Source organism: Nuphar pumila, chromosome 17 (assembly GCF_984573655.1).
Source record: "Nuphar pumila chromosome 17, dmNupPumi1.hap1.1, whole genome shotgun sequence".
Taxonomy (NCBI): domain Eukaryota; kingdom Viridiplantae; phylum Streptophyta; class Magnoliopsida; order Nymphaeales; family Nymphaeaceae; genus Nuphar; species Nuphar pumila.
In genome coordinates, this window is record NC_143265.1 from 26,987,757 (window position 1) to 26,999,273 (window position 11,517).

Below are 11,517 nucleotides of genomic sequence, written 5' to 3' on the forward strand. Positions count from 1 at the left end.
GATATACTGCCGGAACCAATTCCTAGTTGTGAATGACATGTTGAGAACCACCATGTAAAAACATAGTTACAAATATTACTGAAGATTCGAAAACATTATGATTTTACCGTGATATTAGCAAAGGGCATTAATATACCCAAAAGAAAAGCAATATTTTCAAATTATCAACTACTTTAAAAATACTGTTTTTAACTCAATATTAATGCGATAAAATCACTTTTTGCATAAAACTTTTACGGTATTTATATTTCCATTTTCATATATATGTATTAATATGTTTATATTTACCAATATATTTTCCTGATATTTTCTCTAGAAAAAACTTGTTTTTCCAAAAATATTTCAAGATTTTACCCTGCCGATATTTTCCTGAGAACGTGCTTTTGTTGACGGATGTAGAAGAGGACCCTATTATGCACCAATGATGACCAAATGGTTGCCGGCAGATAGCGGGCAGAATTTTGTATGATGTAATCGTGTTCCTTGTATATTTTTCTAGTTTATGTACAGGCGAAACAATGACAAGATATCCAACCTACAAGATTTAAGGGTTTTGTCTATCTGTTGAACCGTTTTCAATCTTCTCCAACTGAGCCAGGAAATGGATCATGCAATCTGTGTATGGTTCCATCTCAGGTATAAGCTTAGCAAGATCCAATCCTAACTTCATCCATTTCTGTGCTTCCGCGAGCCGCCCAAGCTTCAGATGCACACCAGATCGATTCCATGCTGTGGTGGACAGCCACTTGGCTTCCTGAACTGGGTACTCTCCTTTCAGGCCTACAATTATTTGGTACGCTTGCTGATATATCTGCAAAGCTTCTTCTTCCGACCCAGTACCCTTCCGGAATATGGCAACTCCAATTAGTTTCCGAAGGATGAGGGCAACAGTCTGGTAGTCTGGGGAGGAAGATGTGAGGACCATCTTTAGGCAGGCAGTGAGCGCAACTTTTGCAGCTTCCGAGTTGCCCGCGTCTGCACTCTCGAGTCCAAGTTGGAGCAGGCCCTTCTGCGTGCAGTATCTTGTGGAGATGTAGCTTTGTATTGCTTTCACCTGCGACGACGGGTCGTTCATTCTGCCTCGCAACTCGTAGCTGTTGAAAGTGTAGAGGAAAACCAAGTTGGATTCGATGGTCGATTCACCCAATTGCTTGTTCAACATCACCGAGAGAATCTATATATATAAATGGAAGCGCGCGCACGGTTATTTGGCCAGTGTTAAACCCGAGAATAGAGGTGCGAGCACATGATATATTGCAGTAGAGGTGAGGTGGCACTAGCTTGCAAGATAAAACCAACCAAGCACAACAACTCGAAAAAGGCAATGCCATGCTCAACAACATAATGATCATGTAGCATGGTCTAGCTATATATATATATATATATACAGAGAGAGAGAGAGAGTAATGGGTCCTTGTTAAACCCATTTGGTGCTAAACTGTGTGCTAAATGGTTTTTTCAGCTTCTTCGGTGCTTTTTATGCGGTTTTGACCCTATAAATGTGTTGGGCATGGTCGATTTACTAAGAATCCACATCTGGATCATGTGTTTTGGATGAAAAAATGACGGAGCCTCCAAAATTTACAAAGATTACATAGATCACATCTGTACTGTCTGAATTTAAAAACAAAATGGAAAAAGCTCAAAAAACTCATTTAGCAAGCCGTTTAGCAATGACTCGTTACTATATATATATATATATATATATATAGGTAGCCTTAATGCTACCGAAACCATTGTATCATCCTTCCGTATGCTCAACCGCCACAGCATAAACAAATGCAAGTTACTTATTTTTCAGACAAAAATGCTAAAACAACGTCCAAACCCCTATGCAAGTTACATAAATTATGTGGAAGTGAAAATTGGTGGTCAAAGAGGAAGGGGAAGGATATGGAGTCCTAACCTCCCTCCCCCGTTGATAGTTTTAGGCGAAAAATGGGTTGGGCAGGGGAGCGGAGGGTGCACAAGTTTTTATATATATATGCCTAGCTAGTTTTGAGTTAAAAGTTAGGTTTATGAGAGCTGATTTTATGTTGCACAAACTAGGGCTGTCAATGGATTTGGTTTGTTGGTGGGTACATGATCCGACCAGAAACCCTATACCTACGTATAACCATAAGAAATGCTGACCTGAGTATTAGCTGGATCAAACTGAAACTGAACTGGGTTTGGGTTATGATTTTTATTAGATATCTTACCCGACTCGTCTTGACTTGAGTATTTTATATGTAATTTTAGTGAAAATAAATCCTTAAATTATATGAACCCAGGTCTGGGATTTTATTTTCTTGATTGGACAATACCCAAACCTGAGCCTGAGTCTGACAAAGTTAATTGGGCAGGTTTGGGTACACCCTGATAGGTACCTGACCCATTGACAACCTTAACACAAAATGTGTATAAAACCAGATTATGATCCAAACTTGGTTTGGCACTTAAACCAGGTTATTAACCCGGTTGTAGGGCTTCTCTAAATACGCCCCAAAAGATTCAAATAGAGGAAAGTTTTTGGTCTTTTTCAAAAGTGCGAAAATTGGAGTCTTCTCTTCCGTCTTTAGCAAAAATCTAAATAAGATATTCCCTAAAACCAGAGCCACCGATGTCAAATTATCCCTAGATGGGAGTCTCTTTCAAAATGAGTAGGTAGTGGTGATCCATGATGGCTGTAGTGATGGTGATGGGTGATGACAATGGTGATGGTGGTAATGGTTAAGTGGTGGTAGTGATGATGGTGATGGTTCTTAGTAGTGATGGGATAACGAAAATGAGATGGAAGGAAATAAGTAGTATCTTTGAAGAAAAAAAGTAGGCCTCTGGCTACTTTTTAAAAAAAGGGTAAAATCTCATGTGGTGGTAAGCTGGGTCCTGTGCCAAGCTGAAGGCCCAGGTTGGAATCCCTCTGCCACATTGGGGTTTAAGAGATATCTGGTAGGGCAAAGGGCAATTTATAAAGTAACCTAAACATGGTAAGTTAATAAAAACTTATGTGAGGTTTTTTGATACCTTAAAGGGTAAAATATACACAAGCACAATCAGGCGGCTACTGGCAAAAAAAGTACTAGAACAGATGTATTTAAAATGAAGGTTTTCTAAATAATGGCAGATCAGCTTATATTGTAGCATATGTAATCATCAGCAATACAGTATTTAGTTGTAACGACACATCCACTCAGAAACTGTGCATTTGCATCAGACCTACGTTCTGTGGAGTGCTGCAGATCACCTGATCACTTTAAGAAAGTGATTTGACATCTTTACCATCCATTGCCGGTGAAGATGCTAAATCACTTTTCTGTTTTACGGGGATTGCAATGGTGAAAAGATGAGGGGCAACATGATTGAAGGTGATCAAGTGCTTAATGCACAAATATTTGCATATTGCACTCTATGCGGACTCATTGCGAGATCTTTTTTTTTTTCAAAAGGCGGAGTTAGGCAGACTCCTGCTAGGAATACAGCTATACCATTGGGTTTTGAAACTACAACGTTCCAACACAAGGTGACATGCACTAACTGCTCCTACCAGATAATCTGAGTCCCCTGTGGTGCAATGAATCCTTGTATACAATATGATAGGATATGCCTTCTTTGCAAGTTTAGTAAATCATTTTTCGAAAAATAAAAACAAAGGGCTTATGCCCCAAGGGGGGTTGGCATAGTGGGGTGGGTCCTGGCCACTAAACGGCTGGTCAAGGTCTATTCCCATGGGCTCCTCTCTACGTCGATGCCCAAGGGCGGCATCCTAGTTTCGGAGTTTTTATGTTGCTGGTACAACGATTGTAGTTATTACTATCTAACCTTAGGAGGTCTATAATCTGATAACCAGAGAGAACTAGAGAAGTCATGAGAAAGGAAAGAGACTTTATTAGAAACTAACCTTTGAATGATATTTTTTTGAAGTATGTGTCAGGTTTTAAGAGGGTTGAAAAATCAATAGCTTACAATGTACCAACTTAATGGTTGATTTTTACTATTTTGACTATGCTGAACACATCTATATAATCAGGTTTGATTTAGACTTCCCATATGAGTTTTAACCTGCTCCTCCATTAGGGGGGGGCGTGACTTTATTGCAGCCGTGCATTTACTCCTCCGGCCACGAAGTGAAAGCTTCGTACCATGACAGCCACCAATTTGATGCACCTCAAATCCATGTTTTGGGAAACCATGCATTTTCTAAAGAAACAGTGTAGCAAAAGAACGTTGAGCCGTAGAGTTACAATAGTAGCACCATCGTCTCCATTTCCGGTCAACTGAGAAGTGTAATTTTCAAAAAGTTTTGCTTTTGATGATATGGGGATGGTTGGCAGGTGCAAAGTAATGGTACACTTTTTGTGTGTTGCTGTAGTTGATGAACTTGCATTATTGTTTGGGTACCAGCAAACAGATTATTAAGAAAGCGGATGGCCAAGTGCAGCACACTAAAAGTGCACCTGATCCTCCATTGCCAAACCATGCCCAGGTGAACAAACAATACCTTCACTGCTCTTTGATGGTAACCTCCGGCCATCCACCGATCCCAAATGATGAGTTTCATCATACATTCAATCTTAACCATCCAATTAATGGCTAGATGGTTAAAAGATTGAATGCATGATGGAACCATCCTATTTCAAATGATGGGATCGGTACCACCATGACGGTGGATATTGAAAAAAGTCATTATTGGTGGTGATTTTCAATATCACTTGATACCTCATGATCTCAACCCCATGGATGGTGATAATTTCTAAACACAAAGCATATCACTTGATCTGACCTCCCGCCGGCCACAACCGTAGAATGCTGGGGTAGGATTAGTTTAGGGATGCTAATTAAAATGAGTTTACATACCTTCCCGGCTTTATCGAGTAGCGACAACGCCTTCCTCACGTGGGAGTCCGCCATGGCCACCTTATTTTGCTTCTCCTGGTTGATCATTGCGGAGACGGCGAGTATCAACGACTTGCACACCATCTCCTCGCTCTCCGCCATGCCGTCGTCGTCGTTTTCCATGGCGCTATAGAACTCCGACGCCAACTCCAGGAACTCGGCGCTCCTCTCGTAGCACATCTCCTTTCCCGCCTTCATCCCCATGTTCCACGCGTTTGTGGCTAACCATTTGAGCTCGCGGCCTCCCGAGGCCTTCTGCTTCCCGAAAAAACGCTCCGCTCCGAGCTCGACCATCCGATCCCTCGCACGCTTGAGAAGGGCGAGGGCGTCTGTCTCCCTCTCGGGCAGGCGGAGGAGGAGGATGAGGGTGTTGCGGAGGATGGCGACCTCTTGCATGGGCATATTGGAGGCCCCGATGGAGGAGGACATGTTCAGGAGCTCCGACAGCGCGAAGATTGCGACGGGCAGGGAATTGCAGGCGATGGCCTCGTGTGAGGCAAGGGTGAGGAACTCCGGCTCGAAGTCCATGCAGTTCGCCATGGATTGGATTTGGGCGATGGCACCATTCTCGTCCTTCTTCTGAAGGTTGACCTTGAACTGCCAACAAACGCGAAAATTTTACTGAAAAATGTAGACGAATCGAAATAATTTTAATGGAAGATTATTTTATTTATTATCGTTTTTCATTCTTTCTAGGATTGCCGTATCATTATCATCATATACAAGCCAATTTGGAAGAAATACATTTTGAGTGATTGGGAAATTATTTTCGACTAAGATAAAGCAACTCGATTACTACAGTGATTTTATTTTTTTTTCTTTTTCTCTTTCGTCCGAGCCTTTATCTCTGACCAACCTTTGCGTAACCGCCGAAGTATACTATTTTTTAATTGTTTGATTTCTATTACCACAATAAGTTAGCACCTTGCATTTCTCTAATTATCCACCAAGAGGTACTTACACCGTTTAGCCCGAAAGCAGATCAGGTCATGCTGAAAATGAGCGTTTTTGCTCATGCTGACATTGCGGCCATCCGATTTGCATTTTAAAAAGCTCAAAAGTCAACAAAACCACGTGGCATTCATCCAAAAATGCAAACAGACGGCCACGATGTCCGCATGAGCAAAAACGCTCATTTTCAGCATGACCTGATCTGCTTCCTTTTAGCCCTACTACTACTGGCAAACGGAACCCAACAAAAAGAGTGGTTCCACCTAGATGGGCCCCACAAAAGTTTCTGATGCCTTTATCTTCTGGATGAATTGAGCTGTCAGCGCGAGAGAGGATCAGGTCCATGGCACCCTGGCGTCCTAAATGCTGTTCATTGGCATGTTGAACGACATCCAAGAAACCCAAATCGGTTTAATTCAACCCTCATGTCATCCCTATCTTCGTACCCCTCCTTGGGATTTCATTGGTGCAATTTTTTTTTTTTTCAAATCAGACTCCACAGATGTGCTACATCATTTATTTAGTGAAGATGCACATTTAAATCAGTAAAAACCATCTTGTGCACAGGATTCTTTTGGCAATTCAAAAATCAACTGTTGACAAAACACAAAATTTTGTGATTTTTTCGTTGAAAAAATATAATCCAAGAGTTGATTCTTATTAAATCAACCATGTTTGCATCATATAAGACTTAAGAGGGGTATGACTGACACAGTGGATGAGTGGAACTGAACTAAAAAAAACATCTTGCATGGCAATTGGAATAATGGACGGTCGGGAATGTTCAAACACTTTTTGTTCGACGGGTTTCTGGATGTCGTTAAGGCTTCTTGGACACTCTTCCATCCAACGTCCTGGAACCTGATCCGCTCTCGTCTGCCGCTGATATTATTATCGTCGTCGTTATCATCATCACTGGTACTCCCGTTACTGCAACAAGTGCCACGAACGGGGTTTTGATTGATAGGGGTCAACATGAAAATTGGTGAACACCTACAATTCAACTAGGTCTCGACCCGTATAGTTGAGGGTGTTTACCTTGAGGAAAGCGGAGACAATGTTGGGCTCGAGCTGCACAAGAAACACCAAGAATGGATTCACACATTAAAATCCACAAAATATTTGACAACCACCAAAAGTCGAAAACCATCTGAAATGATGGATTTCTCTAATGTGGTCAGGAATGGAATTGGATAAGGTCAATGTTTCCTTTTTGTCCAAATATTTTTAGTTTCCACGCAGAGAGGTAAAATATGGGAAAACAAACCTTCTCGGCCTCGTTGATGTACTCGTTGGCACGATCGCACTGAGTGAGCCCGAGGTAGCAGAGACAAAGGACTCTGAAGCATTTGGCTCTAAGGCTTCTACTCTCCGCGTCGTAAGGGATGTACAACATCGACTTCTCGAACATCACCGAGCTCGTTCTGTAGTCCTTGGAACGGAAGAGATCTGCTCCCCTGAAAACCAGAGATTCAAGCCTGATACTCCATTTTACGTACTGACAAGAAGGATGGAGTCTCGCCGCAGTGGTGTTATTTGTCTTAGATGAATATAGCTTTCCGGATTCTTTGTTCTCAGAAATTCCCAAGCACCCGAGAATTTTCGAAGCGTTGTTGGGAATTCGGATAGCCACGGTTCAACCTATGTTTAGACATAAAACCTAATTTTTAATCCTTACCTTACTCCACAATTTCGTAATTAAGATTTAAATACACGAAGATTGAACGTCTGTTTAAGCCAAATAAGCTGTATGTAAAACTTCAACGTGAAGATTGCCCATCTTTTAAGGATCAGTATGTAAGCTGTAAAAGCGTAAAACCTCAACCGGTTTTTAGCAAAACTTTGCAAATTGCAACACTCACACAGGTGGGGATCCGGTGGATGCCAGTGACAGACTGATCCCGATTCTACTCTTTCTTTCTAGTGGAAGCAGCTTTCTAGTGGTTGAGGCACCAAGGAAGTTCAATTTCTGAGCAACTTGGCTTGCCGCCAAGTTATGGGAAACCCCCTCTTAATTCAGCCTGGAACGTCCAAGCAACGTGGTCATAAAAGGTACTAAAGGAGGGCGAAACAGACATTTTCCCTTAGGTTTAGCCAAACAGGCGTTCGCTCGAGCTTTCTGTTGGTCTCTGCGCAAGCGTTACTGTTTTGGTGCTTTGCTCGCAACATCAGTACCGTCAATTTCTGAAATGGACGGCACTGATGTAATGAAGCATAACGGCTGAGAGAAAGAGAGAGAGAGAGAGGAGCCGTACTGATTCCAGAGAATCGCATGCATCACCGCACGCTCCTTGGCCGCTCGGCCCTCCTTGAACAACTCCACCACCCTCTCTTCCGACGCCAATTCTGCCCCCACCCTCGCTCGGACCGCGCCACCCACTGCTAGCACCCTCTCCACCACCCTCACGGCCGCGGCCGGAGACACCGCGCACCGCTCCACTAGCCCCATGAACACTGCCTTCGCTCCCTCCACCCCGATCTCCGCGGCCTCCTTCATGAAGACCTCCACCGCCGATAGGCACACTTCCGCCGGTATATGGCAGTTCCCCGCCATCTTCATAAGCTCGCTCTCTGCCTCCCCGTACTTCCCCAGCCCTAGGTACCCCTTCATCGCGAGAAACCCTAGACTCGGGTGATCTTCGCCCCCTCCCGTCGTATCGCTCATCGCCTTCACGCATCTCAGCGCGTCTTCGTATCCCTTGCTCTGCAAATGCGCGGCCGCCATGAATCTCAACGTCTTCGCTCTCAGATTTCTGAGCGCGATAGCCTCCTCCTCGCTTTCGGCGATCTTTAGCCCTCTCTCGCTGAGATCCAACGCTTCATTAAGGAGCTTGATCGATTCCTCGCCGTCCGATCTCTGATCTGTAGACAAAAGTTGCTTACCGAAGCTGAGGTACTGCTCGGCGAGAATCCGGTGCTTCTCGGGATCGCCGGCGGCAAGCTTCTTCGATCGGCCAAGCAATGCGAAGGCCAGAACGCGCCCGGACGGCGTCTGGAACGCCGTCGCAGCCCGCGAGACGTTCAGATCCAGAAGGAATCGGCGATCCTCCTCGCTTGAAGCAGGTTCGATCCTCGACCCGAGATCGGCAGCTCGGTCGAAGCACGCCGAGGCGAGGTCGAAGCGTTTCAGGCTGTGCCACAACACGCCGGTCTTGTGTAGGAACGAAGCCGCTTTCAGGTTTGCCGAGGGAATCCCAGCGATGCTGCCGGCGGAGGTAAGCAGGTCGGCGGCAACCTGACGGAGCTTCGCGTGCTCCTCGTGGAAGGAGGGGCTCGGGCGGCCGGTGCTGGGGTTCCCGGCGGTGTTGGAGAGGTCGATGCAGGCGTTCCATAGGCGGTAGCTGAGCTTCCAGAGGCGGAGCTTGGCAGCTTCCGGCAGCGGCGGGAGGGTGGAGAGGCGTGAGAGGGCGGAGCGGAGGGCGACGGAGAGCTCCGGCTGGAGGCTCTCGGGAGAGAGAAGCTCCACCTGGTGGATACACGACTCGATGGCGTCGATAATTTGCCCGTGTGTGGTGGTAATGGAGCTGGAGGAGTCCCCGGCCGGCGACTGGAGTCCCGCCGGGATCTCCAGAATCCTCATTTTGATCCTTTTTGTTCTCTAATGCTTTATCTTTTTTTTTTCTTATTTTCTTCACCTCGTTCGCAGAGAGAGAGAGAGAGACTGTATTGATTATTTATAGGATACAAGGAGACGGAGAGCAGGGAATGGCAGCGAGATTTGTGTAAGGAGCAGTTACGTGCGAACCTCGTTTATATTTCTCAGATGAGGTAGCGATCTGGCCGCTGGACATGAAACCGTATGGCTGGACCTGGTTACGTAATAAACAGCCCGGATTACTTTGTGTCAGTCGGGCCATATCACGGCTCATCAGAAAAAACAAGAATGGGTGATGATGATAAACGTCCCTGATCTGGTTACTGAGATTTTTTTTCTCTGTTATACAAAATATCATGATAAATTAAAAAAAAAAACTTCATTTGTTTTTTCTCAGAAAAAAAAACCTGGAAAGTATTAACATATAAAATTATAAGATTGTAGGAAATTATATAAAACCTAAAAACATAAAAATTATAAAAAAACGAAAAAGTTACCAATATCATGATAAAATCATGATATTTTAAGAATATCCCATTTCATTACATTTTTTATGGGTTTTCAAAAACATCACGTTTTGAGAAATCTTGATACGTCCCGATTATCATTTAATATTTGTAATGGCCAAGGTTGAAAGTCTGAACCCTTAATATGGCAAAAAGACTTCAGGACCATCTCTTTTATAAGATAATATATTATGAATCCTCTTAGATATGGTTTTAGAGTACTCAACCTCTTCCAAACCTAACAAAAAATGAATATATCAGATCCTTGGGTGTCGTATACATAATAAAACCGCTGCTTTTTTCTTTCTATATATATATTTTTTATTTCCATTTGTCTTTCCTGTGTGTAAAAGATCCTGTGGTGATCCTAGCCGTCAGCTGATGCATCTGGACAGCTGGGATCAGAATGTGGACCAGTCTTAGTCATTTGTTGGACGGCTAAAATTGAATGTAGGATGGATGAAACCCATCTTATTTCAAATGATAGGATTGGTGCTCATAATATATAATCCCATTAGCTGCTTTTCAACTACAATTTAGGGCACCACCCCATTTCGGTCCTTTATATACTAGATTTGGATATTAATCTTTATACTATCATAATAGAATTGGAAATTGACAGCCCTTTGAGATGCATTTGGTTACGCATCCAGCGTGTTGAGCAGGATGCGCAGATTGCTGGGTTTTTTTTTTTTTTTTGTACCAACCCCATCTTGGAACGGTGTAGACGGTACAGTTTTTAAAAAGCAAGAACAAAGAGAAAAAGAAACTGCCCATGACAAACTGGACAGTCTGTTCTGAACAGGACAACTGTCATGTCTGTCCTTGGCAAGATGTTACGTCCTAACCTAGACAGGGAGCAACTAAAACCAAGGTTGTTAAATGCGATGAGGCGAAGCGAGGCGTTGAGCCTGTGCTTCGCCTCTGAGGCGTACGCCTCTACGGAAACGAAGCGGTGGGAGGGGAGGCAGTAGGAGAAGGACCACGTGCCCAGCTGGTACAGAAGCGAGGGGGGGCTGCATCCCAAACCAGCTATACCGGTCGTCCGGTGATCGGAGAAGTCTGAGCAGCCAACGGCGAAGTTCGCCACTGGGGGCTTCCCCGGCAGCGACAGCATATCGGAGAGGAGGAGGCTGCCGCCGGTGATGCCGGAGCTGGACAGGAGGATGTACGGGGGACAGGGAGCGGCGGAGGAGCAGTTGGCCGGCATGTGGCGGTGGATCCACCGGCACTTGGGGTTAGCACAGCCGACGAATCGGGCGGATGAGGAAGACTTGGGGATGAAGGAGGGGATTCCAGAGGTTGATGAGGGGCAATTTGCGCATCACAGCAACGCCTCAGTACCTTGAGCGTGCGCCTCGCCTCTGAGGCGTACGCTTCAGGTACTGAGGCGTACGCCTCTCACAACACTGACTAAAACACACCCTTAAAAGGTGTTTGATTGACTGAACAAATGTCGTCCCAACACTGTCCAGAACCTGTGGGTTGCACTCCTAATCACTTTGGGTTCTTGAAGGACAGAAATCGTGGGCCGTCCTACGTTGCAGAGATGATTGCCAAAAGGTTGAGCACACAGGTTTGGTGGGGAGG

At 44.5% G+C, this 11,517-nt stretch overlaps 1 protein-coding gene across 1 annotated transcript; it reads right to left on the reverse strand.

Moving 5' to 3' along the window:
• Window positions 1-544: 544 nt before the first annotated feature.
• On the reverse strand, window positions 545-9,406 carry ATSPO22 (Tetratricopeptide repeat (TPR)-like superfamily protein). Its single transcript, XM_089992930.1, has 5 exons — window positions 8,082-9,406; window positions 7,094-7,283; window positions 6,865-6,897; window positions 4,837-5,472; window positions 545-1,150 (listed from the first exon to the last, which is right to left on the reverse strand). The coding sequence occupies exons 1-5, from the start codon at window positions 9,404-9,406 to the stop codon at window positions 545-547; spliced, it is 2,790 nt and encodes a 929-aa protein (XP_089849056.1).
• Between the last annotated feature and the right edge of the window lie 2,111 nt (window positions 9,407-11,517).